The following is an 18,369-nucleotide window of genomic DNA, read 5'->3' as shown; positions in this document are numbered from 1 at the left end:
GCGTGCATAATTTATAATTTCAGCTTATCGAACGATTACATTCCGGATTTCTTTGTAAAGCCGTGTAAATTAATGTACAGAAAACAGATGGAACGTCGAAATAAAAGTCTACCAGCGGAATTTGGCAGTAAAATAATCTGAAATTTAAATGAAAACTACTTCTGAACATCATCCGGCGCATACGTGCAATTTTAATGTAAATCCACGGAATTCGCATTTAAATTATAACTATTATTAAATTCTGAGCCCTCATTCAGTCAATCTGTACTTCTCTCGTGCTCTGCTGGTTTCGATATCGCAATAATTCCTCTAAATAAACGCCGCTTGGCCGAGCGAGCGTAAGAGAGACAGCGGAAGAGAAACGCTCTGTATATTTCATTTATTACGGAAATTGACAACGGCGCGCGTCTTTTCGACGCGATCGACAGTGCAATCTCCACCTATTTTTTTCTCTCTCTCTCTCTCTTTTTATACGATCATTTATGGGCTGACGAAGTGTCAGAGAGAATCTCGGATGGGAAGTCAATTATAAAGATCGAGGCCGCATTGTGGTAGCGTCGAGGCAGCTTCTCTTGGCGCGCACCGATCGAAATTGCACAGGCGGTCGACCGGAAAATAGGGCCGCGCCCTCCAGTGCACGGTCTTCTGCCTCCCGAATAATTTATCCGAAAACGCAGCGCGTCTTCGACGCCAGAAAACGAGGGAACGGGAAGGGCGGACTCCGAAAAAGCGAGCGAACGGGCGGTGCCGCGTGCGCCACGCGAGAATTTGATCTGCCGAGAGGATCGATCGGATGTCAGAAGGCGACCCCGACCGCAAGCCCATTGACAACGGGATTAATCCTCAGCTCTGTATCGCGGACAGTGTGATTGGTAAACGTTAAAACTAGAGAACAGCACGTGGACGACGGGAATATTGCGAGGCAAAATATATATTCGGAAGTAATCGACTCTATTAATTTAAATCGTTCGAAAATATGTAAGAAAACGAGAGAACGCAGAATATAATTTTGCGTATACAAGTGTATGTAATACACAATGTAAAAAAAAGAAAAAAAGAAAAAAAAAACATAGTGAAATATTCATTTGTAAAACGTAATCTCTTTCTGCTGCAAAGCTCAGTAAAACTATGGTAAACTGATTGCACGTATATCGGAGCCTTCAAAGATTTATTATTCATTTGGGAAACATCGGGGAGTCAAGAGAGCGAATATTCGGCGCACTCACGTCAAAGTATGAATTTGTATGTACGATGTAACAAAAAAAAAAAAAAAATGGTGAAGAGAACGGCATACTAGATTTATTGCTTTTATTGTCTCAGTGCTGGATATCAAGTGCCTAGCCGAATTTATTGCTGAGTGATCTCGTTGAACCCTCAAATACCTTTATTCTGGTCGTTTAAAAGTTTGTCTCGTAATTATTTGTTTGCGACGTATAGATACGTATTAATATTTTTGACGTCAAAGAAATGAAATAAAAGTAAAAAAAATAAAAGTCAGTCTGGCAGAGTATCTTCGTAAATAAAGATTCGCAATACCGGCTCGATAGAGGTTGTTGCCTTCGCAGTATTAAGGCTTATTCACGGCATACGTTTTACTACCAACACGGAAAGGGCGGGCGAGCGAGCGCCAGATGCGACAAAGAATTTTTTTTTAACCCTTTCGCTTTCGGGGCGTAGTGCAAACTTTTAATAGAGTTTAAAGCATACTGGCAAAATTAAGTTTTTTAATTTCAAACCCCAAAAGTAAAGTGTTTAGAAACTGAGCAGCGCAAAAGCCTTTTAACTTAAAAGATAATCAAGATAATGAAGAAATAAGATATCACCGTGATACGAATTTTAGAGGTGCAAATAGCTAAGCGTCTGCGTCTGTCTCTATTCGTTTAAATAAAAAGATAACGATAGACGATTTGTCTGGTAGATAAATTTATCAAAAAGTTGAAAAAATCAGCTCTAAGTAACAAAGGAACAGCATCCCACCCAATGCCGAAGCGAGCGGCAGTCCGATTGTTCCGATTTCGCGTTCCAACTGGCCTCGGCTCTTTTAACGCAGCTCGCATGTGAGCGCGGATAATCCCACCGGTTTCTACATACTTACAACCGAGGATTTTCGTAGGCGCGACACGCCGGCTTTGCACGCGCGAGCGGTCGCGGGAAGAAATGTCGCGGAGAAGCGCACGGGTGGGCTATCTATAGCGACGAGTGTAACCGAACGGAGACTCGGGTGTCACTCAGGGATGACAAAGCTCATTAATACCGATCTGCTTAATGCCCCGTCTCATGTCCGACATTAATCTGTTTAAAAATACCTGCCGGGGTGCGCGCGAGTGACCCGCCGTTTTAGATCGCCCGTGTCGGTTTACTTTGTAAGACGCGCCTCGGTACCTTCGCAGAAGTACGACGCGACACGCAACGAAACACGGACTGATTCTAACGGTAATACTCGCAGACTTCGTCGCCTTCGTTCCCGTGCATATTCCCCGAGCAGTTCAGTAGCTTGAAAAGGAAACGGAAGCGGCGAAAGTTTCGATCGCGGTCTTATCACTTCGCCCGGCGCGCCCGTTAAAGTGCTGTAAATGAGTTCGCGCGGCCGAACGATATCATTTTTATATCTGACTTATCGCCGACATTTTTTATATCATCGTATAAAACTTATGGTTTTCATCTACGTGGTTATCAAATGTTTTAATATCTTTTTTTTTCTTGTTTTAAGTAAATAATTTAATTAATTGCTCGAAATAGAAAAACTATCGTAAATTCGATAGAAATATAATTTTATATTAAAATAATTTTTATTTTATTGTGGAGTTTGTTAAAAGTACGTTGCATGATCTAGGTACATGCGCCGAAAAACTACGTTCGTCCACCTATTTTCACGGAAATACGTACCATCTATTTTTACTCGACGTACGCGAGAAATAACGAACGCAAATTTAATCCTATGAGCTCTTGAATCATGAGACAGTGTAACGACTTGTATACTAATGCCGCCTTATGCGATGCAGATGTTGATGATTTTTTTGCGTGACAGAACGAGTCATGAGCGACGAGAATTTCGGGGGACTGCGGACACGCGGTGCGCTAATCATTTCGCCATTTCTTCTGTGAAAGCGCGAGAGCGCAACGTCAGGAATTTTCTTCTAATAATTTTTGTACGCGGTGTGCACGTTGTAATGATAAAAAAACGTAATCTATCCATGCAAAATTATAGTTTAAGAATTAGTAAAAAAAAACCGAAAAGTATATTAACAAATTAAAACATAAAAAATTTTTTTAATAAAAATAAAAAGAAATAAATTATATAAAATTAATTTAAAATATATATTTCTTTTTTCTTCGACATTAAATATTTTAAAATATGATCCAGATTAATCCAATATTTATTCACGATAGTTTTTTGTAAATATATTTACCGCAGTATCTAAAAGTGAGCTGACCGTCGTAAGTACTGCCGTCACTGTTACATTTTTAAGACAATAGTTAAAATTATCGCCTCAGTAACCGGTGCAACGTGTCGGGGCTATTTTTTTTTGTTACGTAATTCACGCGTATATGCACACGACTGTAATTAAAGTCTCCGAAAGATATGTTGCGGAGGACGGGGAAAGAGCACCTCGGTGTTAAGTACTTTCCCCTGAGAGCCTAAATTTGTAAGCAACCGTACGCAGGGTAAAATGTAAGTAATACCACTCACCGTTAATTGGTTGAAACCTTGCCAAAGGATCCGAGAATTGCCGAAGTCTGTCCGTCACATACTGCGGCGACTCCCCATTCTGTAAATAAGAAAATGAATGTAAAGCAGTGCTTCTCTCTCTCTCTCTCTCTCTCTCTCTCTCTCTCTCTCTCTCTCTCTCTCTCTTTCCTAATTTTTTTTTTTTTTTCTTATGTCCTCTCAATGTAGCTGTATCCGTGACCGCGGCGTTTCATCTCGCGACGCAAATGAAACGGAGCACGTCGACGGGAATATCACTTGCAACAGAGGCCGAGCGTGCTCGAGAATAATGGATTCTCAATAGGGAAGGATTAGGGGAAACGACGAATTCGAATTAAATCGAACTAACTCTATATCGCGCAAATGCTTTCCGATAGGAAACCATTGATCGCGTTACTTCGCTTGATTTCCCTGGTAAGGAACAATAAGTCCCGGTTTTAATTACGCTTTCTAGACTCCGTCCTCTTTTCTCCAGCAAAAAAAAAAAAAAAAAAGAAATAGATACAATCCCTTTTCAATTTCATGAAAATGTCATCCAAACGTTTTGCGATATTAAAAATACTGAACTAGCACTTGCTTTGCTTAATATAAAAAAAATAAAAAAAAAATTTTATACAGATCAAATATGTGATTTATGCCAATAATGGCTATTTGCGTATTATTAATTTGAAAACGAGATTTTATTTTAAATACAAAGGATTCGAAGAAAATCTGTTCATCTGTCTCTTGTTAGATTTACATTCAAAGTAATGAAATTCTTCCTTCACTTTTAACGGTGACTCCGCTGTTTAACGCGATCCAAATACGTTAGCGAAGTAATCGTATTTCAAAGAAAATGCATTCGCTATGCAAGTATACTTTGTACGGCGATACAGGGTAAACTGATCAGGCAATGACTTCAGCTTTATTCTAATTCGTACAAAATTGCAGCGATGTTAACGTAAAACTTAAAAAAAAAAAAAAAAAAACCTAAATACTTTAAACGACCTAATTACTTGTATTGTAAATTATCCGTTGCTATTAACCGTTTATAAAAGCACATTGCTTCTTTTTCCGCCGCAAGCCACCTTTTAATGGCCGCTTTACATCGAATTTTTAGCTTACTTTTTATTTTCAAGTTTGCAAAGATATTTTCACGTGGCGAAAGCACGGTCTTAAGAACCGTAATACCTAAGAATCTTAAAGTGAGATAAGCCCGGGAGATAACAGACTCCATCGCTTCCGTACGAAAAAGGATCGAGCTGGAAATTTATCACCGAACATTACAAGGCTTAATATCAAGACGATTGATGTGTATATTTTTTTACTTTTGACGAAGCGCTCACCTACGCGTCACGGTAAAAGCAAAATAGTTGGGTAACGGAGGGAGATAAAAGTGCAAAACGTCAATGTTCGAGAGCCGATATGTAAATATATATATCAGGGAGTTACATGTTCGAAACTGCAGCAGCCGCTCGAATGGAGCATGATGTATCCGAAAGTTTACGTGACCCAGAGAATTAATCTCCGCTAAGTAACGTGGAGCACGAAATGCCGGTTGTATTCGAGTGAGCTATTAACCCGATCGTGCCTCGGTTTATCCTACGGTCGAGGATCATCCCTGCAGATATTCGCGAGCGAAGCGTGACGACGATAGGCGGGAAGCGGCGACGGGTGGAATCGCTGGAATTATCGTTACCCAATTTGCTCCTCCGACTCCGCGTGCACGAAGTACGCGAAATTGGGTCACCGGCGGCCCAGAAAGCGCATCGACGGGACGCGCAAATTGAAAATCGAATGCACCGCACATTTGTTCGACGTTCTCGCTGCACGCGTCGTCGCGAGAATACGTATGAGCGATCACGGAACGCAGCATCACCTTCGAAATCTGCACGATCTCGTTTGTAGACGCGATCATTTGGCGCGAGTTCTGCAACGACTGACGCTCTCATCGATTAATGCAAATTTTATTTCACGGAAATAGCGTTGCGTTATAAAAATAAGAAAAACAAAAAGAAAATTAATTGGAAAGTACTTCTTCTTGCAAATGTATTTCAATATACGATTTATAATATAAATTGCTTTATACGTACACGTCAAGGCTTATTTTAAGTGCATTTAATAATCAATTTTTAAAGAGTCAAAGAAAGTACGTAGTTCAAAAGTAACGAGAAACTGGTGTCGTAAAAATAAAAAAAAATAAAAAATTTTAAGCATTAATAAAGGCACGGGTAAAAGCTTATCAACAGCACCGTTATATTCTGGCTTCATCCTCGAGCGCATAAAACGTAATGCAGTCTCTCTAAATAATGAGAATGCACTATGACAAGCCGACTGAAGCTGTCTCTAGCCTTGTCGTCCAAGTACTTGAGTTACCAACGTATATGCCAAGAGAGCCATATGCAGGATGATTCACGGCGATGTGGCATAAATTTAGGATTTGCACTCCGACATAATTTCATCACGAGATTTATCTAAACACGTACGCTCTATCTATACGCGGCGAAAAAGATTGCAGGCCAAAAACCGAGATCGAAATGGCTCGTGGAAATATCGACGCGCTAATTAACGAGGGGTTTCATCGGGGGGTTACATTTCGAAGAATATTTCACATCTCGGCACATTTGTTCCGAAAGTCGGAATCGGCGGGTTTTACCATCCACGGAATCGCTAATACCTCGCGTTCAATTAATCCGGCTGCGTTCGAAAGCCCTTTCGAGCGGCTCTCGTGATACGCATTACATAGCATCGTGATACAAACCCATGTAATCACGCCGCGTAATCATGACATAATTGCGGTAACGCGCGTGACAGCGAGCGGCGCGCGAATTCGGAACTAATTAAACGATAAAATCACGGGAGCACAAACCACACGCCGGAAGACACCGTCGAAAGTGATAGAGAGAGAAGAGAAGTTCGCAGCTTTTTAACAGAAAGCAGAGAAAGTGATTCTTCTTTATCTCTAAAAATAAAAAAAAAGGGAAGCTTATAAGACACGACGGAAATAAATAAGATCTGCGCATGGTCGGCTTCATAAGCTCGGACTAAATTAAACATTGGATACATTTTTGCCCGCGATTCCCCTAAGCGTGGTATCATCTGTCTTACGAAAGTTGCCGGAGGACCGAAAGAAACGCCTTCGTCTTTAATGAATATTTATTCGCCGGCACGGAACAATTTTTCGTCCGCCGACTTATTCCGGCGGTCGTCATAAAACCCCAAAGGATACGGTCGGCTCGATTTAGGGTCGCGGGCCGAGCCGAAGAGGGCCTCGCCGAAACAAAATGCTCCCGGGTCGAAAGGGGAGCCGTTACTTTGCCAATCGTAGATCCCGGTGATGTACGCGCGAGCGTCTTCATCGCGCGCGAGAAGACAGAAGCGGCGTTAATGCACCCTGCTGGGTAGCGCGAGTGATAATGCGCCCGCGGATCGCTGCGGCTGAATAAATTCCGAATAATCGCGCGCTCGGGAATACGAGGCGCGCATTAAGTGCGAGAGATATTCTCGCCCGAGAGTGTGCCTTGGATCGCTTTGCGTTTACCGGAAATCCCCGGAGACGTATGAGCGAGGTGGACCCGCCAGCGGATGTCTCGCGGTGCTTCGCCGAGTCGACTTTGACACCGCGCGAAGCACCCGCTTGTCTCCATCTGTTACACTATGTACAACCCGTAAACTCGGCTCTCGCAATTTATCGATTCCGCAAGATGACGGCGAGGAACGTTTGCGGAATTCCCAACGTTCGCGGGGGAGCATTACGTCTTGGAAATCGTTCGACGATACCGAGTCTTACTACTATCTATTTTGTAGAATTGCAGAATCTAAATTTTATTTGGTCTTTTATCGCTCTTGCGCATTAATAAAATTAATGTAGATTTTACCCAGCGACTTGTTCGGTTTAAGAATTCAAGTTCTGTGATGGTAGGAAAAAAGTTTCCGGGTTTTTTTTTCTTTTTGCCGATTATTCTGCGATAGCTGCTGGCACGTCGCCAAATGACCTGCCACCGTGTCATATTTAATCTTTCATTTGCAGCGAAATAATTCAATACGCTAAAGGCCAGTCTAGACGGCAAGGCGATAATTATTGCATATCGATCTATAAGCGCAATGCCCTGGCGAATATTATCAGGTAACATTCCAGATAAATGTATATGTATAGCCACCGCATGCACATAATCATCCTGCAAATTCAGGGTGAATAGAGGAAGAAAATGTCTAAGGATTTTCTGTAAAACTAATTTTGCGACGTACTTTCATAGCGTTCAATTAGAAACCTTTTACCTACGCAAAACTTCGCCCGATTACAGTAAAGCTGACAACTGAGAATCTAAATTATCTCTGTCACAAAGACTCGAGTTCCAGCAGCACTTATTTCATCTTGTCCGTCATTTTGTATTACAGCGTCAGAAATATCGGAGATAAACGTTGAAATTTGCAAATTGCAGTTTAACGAGTGCTTTTGCGTCGATGGAATTACCACACAATGAAAGGTTAAAGGATTTAATTACAGTCAACGTTGCTTTTAGCGATATCTCTTTCGAGTTTATGAACAATCAGGCAGGCATAAAGAAGTCGATCGACGAGGAAAAAAAAAAAAAAATCATAAAAATGACCAAATAAAGACCGATAAAATTCGAGTAACCGGGGATGGGGGTCGAATAAGCGCGCGGGAGGTAACGAGAAGAGTCAGAAATCAAAGCTTAACAAGGAAGCGATCGTTCCGATCGACATTGAAAGCTCGTTTTCCCCGTCAGTGGTTACTATTGGCGCACGGTCGGCGAATGCTCGTCGGATGCATTCCGAGAGTGGAAGCACGAGGGTGCGGAATGAAGAGTTGATCGGGAATCGTTTCTCGTTCTCCACGAGAAAAGAGAGTGCCGCGTTCTTTCTCCTCCTCTTTTTTACTTTCTCTTTTTCTTTTTTTTTCCTTTCCCCGGTCGCGCTCGTGTATCGATCAACGTGGCGCAACGAAACGCCCGTCCGGCAAATTCATTCTTCTTTCCCTCGTTTATTCCCACGCTCCGCGAGTGGTCTCGCCGAACACACCCCGCGTGCATTTTATTCGGCCCCGTATCATCGGTTTGTCCTCGGCGCATCTATATGCGGCGTCGCGGCGGACTATTCTCGGAGTGAAAGCGATTCCTCCTCTCGCGCCGTTCGCCGCGTGTTTCGAGAAACGCTCCGACATCCAGCGCGATACGCTCTCCCGGCAGTGATATACATCCACCGGAGAAATCGAGATAAAACGGTGCCCGGTGGTAAACGAGGGAACAATCGAAAACGAGAAGTTCGTCAGCAACACGTATGACACACATGCGAAAATCGATCTCCGGTAGAAAATAATCAATCAATCTCGCCCTCTTATTTCTCCCTTTTTCCTCCCTCTTTTGCTCTCCCACTTTATCTTTTTATTTATTTTTTTTATTAAAACCGACCTCTTTATATTCAATTTTAAAGTAAATTTACCGACAAAATAATTTCTCAATAACAAAATTAAAAGACCCATTAATAAATTTGTATCGATGTACACATGTAGATAAGAGAATAATAAGAGACCTGCCAATCGCATACTGATTAGCGGTGTATCGGGTCGCCAACGCGATCTCGGCGCTTCCAGGTATTAATATCGAACGAAAATCCCTCAGCGGCGGTCCGCGTCGGACTTAGGATCAAACAAGCTCGTCGTCGCAACGAAAAGGATCGGCGAGCAAGGGGGTCGACGAAAGCGCGAGACAAATTGAGCCTGAGTTTTGTAAGACGCGGCTTAAGGCCGCGGAACGCGAGGCTCGTCGTCGTGTCGCGCAGGAGGGTGCTGGGGGCGAAGGGCCGAGGACCCCTCCTCCCGCGTTTCCGGTGCTCTGTAAGTGCACTACGTAAAAAATAAAAATAAAAAGGATTCCTGACCGAGCACGGGAATTTCGCGGCAATCCCGTCGCGACGCGCCGTCGCGCTCGTCGAGATTCTCTTCCCTGAGAAGGCACAGGAGAGATTACACAATGAAATATATTTCTACGCTTTTTCGCGCGCGGACACGTCGACGCACTTTCGCTAAATATAAGCACGCCGCCTCGCATCGCCAAAATCGAGAGTCTGTGACAATTTATATTTTATTTTTTTTTTTTTTTCAAGTAAATTTAATATTTGCAGAAATAATAAACGTGAAGAACGCATCTGCATGTCAATGGGTCGTGGATGGATGCCTGATCGATCGGATGTAACGCGTCGGGTAATAAAAGTCCGACAAAAGAGAAATACAATTACATTTCAGTTAACGTTCGAAATCGAAATGGCTCCGAGACACCCGTTCGTGATATATCTATGCCGCTGACCGTCGCTCGATATGAAATTTAATCCAACAAAATTTCGAGACTTTACTCACAAATTTATTACTAAGATATTATTCGCTAAATGTTATTTGTAAACTGCAAGATTCTCTCTAACATAATAATTTTTCATGTATTGAACATTAAGAAACATATTCGACAAACGTAATAATGTGCAATTCAAGTGCAATCCATAAACATTAATCATAACTGTTATCGTTAATTTATAAGACGTTAATTTATATATTCCAAAACACACTTAAGTTTATAACTTTTCAAAGGGATCACGAGGAAACACTTGCTCTACTTTCGTTAAAAGAAATTTTATGCACACCAGTTGCATTTGCATCAGCGTATATTCGCTACGGTAATCATCATAAACGACAACGCGTCCTTTTGAGAGCGAGAAACTCGAGTATAACCCTTTTTACGCACGCTAGAAAAAGAAAGAAAAAAAAAAAAAAAAACGGTGATACGAGCTTAATGGTGTCGCGGGTCAAAAACCATTAGAACCGGTGGATATGCGATGCACGTGTCGGACATGTGTGTGGCTAAGTAGACTGCAACGTTTAAATGCATCTCGTATCTCAAGTGCAACGTGCTACTTTTTCACGAGAGTCTCACTATCAATCAATTAGAAAGGTTCGATTAATTGTAAAAAAAAAGTGGTGGCGTAACATATTGTGTCTAAACATGTGACGGCAAAAATGTTTAACGAACGGAAGGTTCGGAGAGTTAAATTATATTATTATCAATTAATCAATAATATTTAATGTAAGATTTAATTTTGTCGCACGGGTCGCTTCGCTGAAACCGATATCGCTGTACACTGATCCTATTTCGAGTTATCACATACGTAGTACTTACCATGCTCTCAGCGGAAGGGTGATCCTGATGTCCGGAAGGTCTGTTACCTTGTAGCAGCGCCTCGAGACTCTCGATATACTCGATAGCGTTCCGCAGTATCTCCACTTTCGGTAAACGTTGGTTAGGGTTGTTGCTCGTCCGCCTCTTGAGCACCTCAAAGGCCTCGTTTACCTGTAACAGAAATTACATAATTATCCACACGCGTCACAGACTGCGCGAATAATGCACGCGATAATGCAACGCGCGCGTCGAAGAGAAGGAGAATCGATCGAGCAAAAACGGAATACGGTCGCCTCACGCTTGACCGACAGTGGAACTTCTTACATTCGTCGAGCATGTGAAATTTGTTCGGCAATATTTTATTATTATGCACGAAAAATTCAGCGCCCGTCCGCGTTTATATTTCACTCGGCTCTTCCCAATATTGCACGCGCGTACACGCGGGCGTCGGATTTCAAACGACTCCCGGCGAGATTTAACACTTAAGCCAGCCTCTCGAAACATTATTCGTCATTCGAATCATCACGGGGCGTCGTTTAGTCGATCACTTCGCTTACGCAGATGTTTTCCTTCCGTCAGCGCGTTCTCTTTGAGGTTGTTTACTCCGAAAACACGAATTGCACATGATGTGCTTTAAGTAATTACAAGACCGGCCAAAACAGCAACGTGTCCGTTCGGTAAACGGGAAACACGGTTTACGCACACGTCATGACTTTTTGCATAATTCAAACGCAGCACATACGTCCACAAAATAATTAATCAAGCTTAAGGAACTCCGGTGCCTCAGAAACAATGTCTTTAAACTATTACAGATTTATGTTGCAAATGCATATTAAAAAATAAAAAAAAATAAAAAAACATTAACTAGACAAAAAATAAAAATTGCTGTCGTTGCAGTCATCAATTATCACTCTGTAAAAACGCGAAGTAAAAAAAAAATAAATAAACGTGTTGTTTCCGAGATACCGAGACATTAACGAAATGTGCGAGGCACATGTCGCAGACGTTATGGCAACTAACCTTTCTCAAGCGCCGTCTCTCGCGCAAGGTGGCGGCTTTCCTTCGATCGACGGTGACCGTCTTCTTCTTGCAAGCCTTGCAGGCCCATAAAAGACACCTGCGCGGCCCGTGCGGCGAGCCTGCATCCAAAACGTGAGGATGGGGCACATGCTCGATTGGCTCGCTCTCGTTCGCTTCGCTCGCCTCGTTGGTCTCGTTGATCTCGTTTGCCTCGTCGGCGTCCGCGGACCCGGACTCGAGATCGGCCGAAGCATCCGCCGATATTACTGACGAGGCGTCATCCGAATCGAGGGTGTACCGAGCACTAAAAAAAAAAAAAAAAGTTATTTTTAATTAAAAACAAGCAACATTTAATTATAATATGTATATCGCAAAGTATTGTACAAAAGTAATCAATTTAATAAAATGCCGATTATTCTCGTTCATGAACTTGTACGCGACATAATCCCTTCTGCGCGAAAAACGAAGTACCTGGCGCGCGCTAAGCTGCGAACGCCGAAATGTCCAGTATAGGTATTTAATTCGCGGATTCTTGGTTTAATTATCTCTTACCACCGGGACTTAACGACGCACACAAGTGCATAGGTCTGTCAAAAGGTAGTTTCTGCAATTGGACACGTTCCAGGTGGTTTCGCCGAGAAGTATTTCCTCGCCGCACCGCGAAGAGGTGTCTCTCGTCTCGGCGAGGAAGGAGAAAGAGGGGGAGGACACTTGTATAAAAGCGACGAGCGACGAAACGAAGTGAAAATGGTTTAATACGCGGTAAAACCGTCATCAAATTTTCATTGGGGATAATGATTCCGGTAGCTCGTTTCAATTACACGACAACCGTGCGACCGAACGTGTCGATCTCATTTAAATTTCATTGTATCATAGAATAAAAGAGTAAGCAAATAATTGACGGTCAAAAAAAAAAAAAAAAAAAAAATTACAAGTTTTATCAAAATAATTTTTTCAGGCCCGCCAGATTAGGTTAACACAAAAATATATTATTAATGCAAATTTCGACTTTTAAATATTCAATAGGAGAGAAATATCTTTCTGCACATTTTTAAAAATGCATTATGCGCTCAATGCAAATATAAATTAACGTACTCAATGTTTAAAGAACAGTTTAATCGGTCTTATTATTTTTAACGATAGTGCGATGCAGCACAGAGCTGAAAAAAAGATGAAAAGGAAAAAGCGAAAAAGAGAAAGAAAAAAAAATAATAAGAAAGAAAAGAAAGAACGACAAAAGAGAAAGAAGAAAATTATTTGAAGAAATACTTTTTTGTACGTCGCGTGTGTGAAATTTTATTTTATAAACTGTAACAAATTGTAAGACTAAAAATTTTTTTTTATACGAATTAAATTTTACCGCGCAAACATGCTGTTACACTAATGCTTTAATACTAATCCGTAAAAGCAACATATTTCAGCTCTTGCGCTTTGACAATGGAACAATGTTGAATAAATCTGATTTGGCCGCGCCAAATCCAATAATGCTTCGATACTACAAAGGTAAAAGCTAGGAGAAAAGAATGTAGAGAGCTGATCCTACGTGAACGATACAAAATGTAACAATTTTAAAAATGGCTATATTTACAAAAATAAAGAAAAAAAAAAGAGTAAAGCTATTAACTTCATTAAACCGCTTTATTGTGATAATTTAAAAGGAATTTGAAAAAAAGAGGGAATTAACAAAATAATACAGTTCTAAATGTTCTCTGCGGAATATATACTCGAATATGTAGGGCATTGTATGAACTATATTTCATTGTCTCCGTGTGCTATAATTATTTCCGAAGTTACGCTTACATTTTATGAAACAACTAACTAGAGGCGGAGGGAGGCAAGGAGAAAGAGACAAGCAGAATGCTATGAAGTTGCAATGTACCAACAGAAATGGAAACCGGAACAGACCAAAGAAATAAGTTAATTCTTAACAGAAATAACAAAGCTGTGCGCAGCGGAAATAATTATTAAAATATTACGTATTATATAAAAACACATTATTTGAATTAATTAAGTTTACACATTGAGATAAAAAATAACAGTTTTAAAAGTATAATTAATAACTAAATTAATGGAATATTTCACAAAAGGTATAAATACCTTTAACTATTTAATACAATTTAATATTACTTTTATTTTATTTTCTTTTAATTTACTATCTATTAATAACATTAAAAAATATATGCGATAGTGTCGATACGAAAATCCACGTAAACCTTATTATCGTAAAGCTTTACTAAAAACGTTCTCTTACATGGCTGAATTAACAGGCAGTTACAGTGATCTAATTTTAAGCTCGTCACACACAAAGAGAGTATTAAAAATGTTCCCCGGATAAAAGCTTACCTGATTCGGTCGTTGCGATAATTCAGCGAGCTGGGTGACGCCAAAACATTGTTAGCACCGATAATTCTCGCGCGGTCGTCCGTGTCTCTTCTGGAAATGTATCCCTGCAGGTACTCTGGTTCGCTCGGCGCGTATACGCGCCGATACCGATGGGGATGATGAGGATGATGAGGATGATGGTGATGATGATGGTGATGCAGATGGTGGCGGTAACCGTCGTATGCCGACCTCGTGGCCGCTTCGTACGCGTAGGGTACTGTGTTCGTCACGAAGGTCATCATCTCACGCCGGTCGTCGTCGGGGAAAGCGTGGCGACGTCACGTGCTGGTCACTATACCCGATCACTTGCGACGGCCCTCGAAGCACATCGACCCGTCCACGTGTTCACCCCCGAACTCATCACACACGAGGCCGACGGTAAACGTTGCGAGACCCAGCGTACTTAATTCAATTTGTCGATTTTAATTTTCCCTCAGAAATGACATCGCGTTAAAAGTCAGCTGGATCCGAAGACGAGGCTGGAGAACACCTGTCGCGAGAACGTGACAGCGACTTTTTTCTCTGCTTTCGCTCGTCACAGCGGCGATTAATTTGACTTTTCTCTTCTTCCCTGAAGAAAGAACGATGATTCACTGGTCCTATTCAGGATCCAAACGTATTCGGTGGCCGGTGTCGACTTCTTCTTTAATTTTTTCGTTAACTTTGCCGAGTCCAACGCTTCCTGGCCAGTTTCATTCAAGGTGCGAGATTTTCCGCTTCAATTTATTGTAACCACTGAAATTCCACCCTCGCGCATCGTTCGTTATTCAAGTCGTTCAATTCGTTCTTCTGTTCTTTACCGATTGTGCGACCACTCTTGCATATTCGGCCCGGCATAGCCAGACTGATTCAAGTGGAAAGCTGAAGAACTGATTTCACGAATTTTACGAAACACAAGAAGCCACGTACCGATCAATCAATCGCGTAAGACAGATGCGAACAACGCACTGTCGTCTCGCGCTTGTACAAAGATCGCGTGAGAAAAAACGCATACGGAGCAAGCTGCACTCTTCAAAGCACCGGGGAGGAAAAAAAAAAATAAATATTGCCGGCGGGCTTTGAAAAACTTCCGCGCGGTTATTCGACCGTAGCAGATGCGGACCGGATCCGAAAAGCTCGTAGTCGCAGATCAGAGTGAAGACTTGGACATCCTCCGGGTAGTTATCGGTCCCTCTGCCACATGGGATCTCTTGACGCGCGTGTCGTTAAACTCGCCCGGTCGCTCGTGCACGCACACTCGCTCTCGTAGGAGACGCGCTGGGATTATTTTACACGTTACATGCACGTCGTCGACGGTCACACCCAGGCTGACTATTTTTAAGGACGCCCGGCCAATCGGGACCGAGGAAAATCGCCTTCAAACTGAATGTCGCTCCGCCTCTGTGCTGTCATAGATGCACGAGTTTGGCAGGGACTCATCACGGGGTGTGGTTTAATCATTAATGAGAGTTAGATTCGTCGGACGCGAGCTTTTGGCCGCAGGAAAATCACGACGAGCGACGTGAGGGCTATTACGCGCGAGCCTCGGTTTAAATCAACGCCGGTAGCACGGTGGTCCGAAAGCATAACAACCCGGACGAAGTGCTAATCGACTAAGGACTGCTATCACGAACATTAGTTGCGGTTAACTGAGATTTAAACGTTTCTCCGCTTCTCTTCCTCTAGTCTCGTCTGGAGGAAAATGATTGATCATCTATTGGGTTAGCTGATGTTTCTGAGAGACTTTTTATCGTTCGTACATTTCTTTAGTAAGAGACACGAAAGACTTTTTCTTGTTTTCTAGACTTTATATATTTATATTGTAAATTAAAGTCAATTAAGTATCACGTAACGTTTTCAGAAAAAAAAAAATAAAAAAAAAAAAAATAAAAAACATCTCCGCTTAATTTCTGTCTCCTCAATAAAACGCAAGACGAGTATTTTAATTAATTGCGCAATTTATTAATTCCAAGATTCAATCTTCGATCGTTTTGTAATTTAACTGTGTCGATTATACGAAGGTATTTCGTCCGGCGATATAGTTTCTGCGGATGTTGCGGCTCGCCAGCAGTTTCTGGTACGTTTCAGGACAGAATTCGAAAATGCTTAACTGAAACGTACAGTTCATAGCCGGGCGCTCTAACAAAAAAGAAAAATGTTCATTACAGCGGGTCGTGGTTTTTGACAGACATTCCAATACGCGTTCGATAGTCAATCCAATTTGCGGTCTTATTGAAGAGAGAGCGAAAGCTAGCTAGATATATATATATATATATACATATATATCGAGATAGAGAGGAGCCTATAGTCCATAGAACTATACATATAGGACGCCTATATGTATAGATATGTATAGATAACCGTCAGTTCGCCAGCTAGTTACGCAGATACGTAAACTTTACGTAAATCTAGCGGCGTCTGTCACATTTTATGCTCCGCGCTTTCACGGAATTAAAATAGACTATTGAGCGTCGAATAAAAGCTAAAATTACCCTGGCAGCGATCCAGACACACGGAGATAGAAAATGGGGTGAAGTTTTAGCCTACCAAACATCGGCCCCGTCGAATACCGATCGCCGCTACAATCCGCACTCGCGCGTGTCCGCGTGATAACGATAAGGTTTGACGGGGGAGGGAAGGTGGCGATCGTATTTTTTCGTAGGCGAAGGTGCGATTGAACGTCAGAAATTATAAGTCCCGTGTAAACACGTTCAGAATTCCGCGACATGCCGACACGATGTGTGCCGATAACATAAAAGTAAAATTAGCCCGCGAGAACAAACTCCAATTAATCGATATTTTATATGTCGTAATCTATTAATTTTTTTTTTTGTGAGTTTACGTCGAGTTTGAATTAATATGATATTTCGTCCCTTTTGCATGGTTTACTGAACGACTAGATAAATTTGAAATTAATAAAGTTTTTCGTCAGCAATTTATAAAAAAAAAATTTTTTTTTAATAAATAAATGCTTCGCCAAGCATGATAAAATAAAGCAATTTAATGGCAATACGTCGAGGATGTATTTTTATGACATATAATTGCCAATTCCAGAACCTAGAATGTTAAATGGGATTATCTCGCTTTCACAGTGAAGCAATGGTTGAATACTGAATCACGAGACGTCACTTGTCCAAACACATACGTTCAGAATCGCTGTGTAGCATTTAATATGCTGGTCGCTCGGATTACAGGAGAACCGGCAGTGGTTCCAGATAAACGGTATTTGAGGAATATCTGCATTTACTGAATATATATGAATTTAATAACGACGGGTATTGTAACTAATTCAACATGAGGAAAGATACTTTGAAAACAAGTAAGAAAATCAATTTAATTACTTGCGTATACGTGCACCGAAAAGCAGATATAGCGTTTTCTGCGGCGACAACGGTTAACGTGCGTAATCCTAGGCAGCAGAGGCAGAGAATGAGAGAACGGGTAAAAATCGGTCTTCGGCAATCCGGCCGGCGCGGTACATACATGGGGCATATGTGAAACTCGACGTATACAACTCTAAAGTCACGTTCCGCTAGCTGCCGTCGGCGCAGCAAACGCTATATCTGCTTTTCAGCGTACAAGTATTCAATGGATTATCGTCTTAATCGTCTTAAATAGAAAGTCACGTAGAAAAAAAAAAAAAAAAATTGGCAATAATTCCTATCTAAAACTTCGCTCCGGAGAGAGCTGCATCAAAACGCATTATCGGGCATTGTTAATGAGGATCGTTTCAAAAGGAAACTAAGGCTGCCAACGTATACAATCATCGCGGCGCCTATATCCCCCGACATGGACTTTTATTAAAATCTCATCCGCGCGGTTTCGCGATCCCGGTACCTCTTGTCAGAAAAGACAAGGCCAATTATCCTTAAAAGTGGTTATTATCGAACGACGTCAGAAATCGCCGAGATGAGAGCGCGGGGTCGCGTCCCCGTCCGCGGACGATGTCACGAGCATGAATTCATCGCGGGTATAAAGGCACGCCTTTTGTATCCACGGTCATAAGCAACTTGGTGAGAAGCGAAGGCTCGGACTTCATTTCTCATTCGCTGTCGCAGCATCCGGCGATACATGCTCTCGAAGACACCCACAACGACTCCCCTGCATTCTCGC

General features: G+C 41.8%; 1 protein-coding gene across 1 annotated transcript in view; it reads right to left on the bottom strand.

Annotated features, from left to right (window-relative positions):
• Positions 1 to 17,877, bottom strand: part of Nau (myogenic-determination protein nautilus) — a 38,330-nt gene extending 20,453 nt beyond the window's left edge. Inside the window, exons 1-4 of the mRNA XM_070655421.1 lie at positions 14,239 to 17,877; positions 11,896 to 12,199; positions 10,876 to 11,046; positions 3,692 to 3,770 (exon numbers count right to left, since the gene is read on the bottom strand). Of these exons, the coding sequence (XP_070511522.1) occupies positions 3,692 to 3,770; positions 10,876 to 11,046; positions 11,896 to 12,199; positions 14,239 to 14,519 (835 nt within the window). The 5' untranslated portion in view covers positions 14,520 to 17,877. The remainder of the gene's footprint in view (positions 1 to 3,691; positions 3,771 to 10,875; positions 11,047 to 11,895; positions 12,200 to 14,238) is intronic.
• Positions 17,878 to 18,369: the final 492 nt, after the last annotated feature.

Source organism: Cardiocondyla obscurior, linkage group LG04 (assembly GCF_019399895.1).
Source record: "Cardiocondyla obscurior isolate alpha-2009 linkage group LG04, Cobs3.1, whole genome shotgun sequence".
Classification (NCBI taxonomy): Eukaryota; Metazoa; Arthropoda; class Insecta; order Hymenoptera; family Formicidae; genus Cardiocondyla; species Cardiocondyla obscurior.
This window is presented reverse-complemented; position numbering and strand designations above follow the sequence as displayed.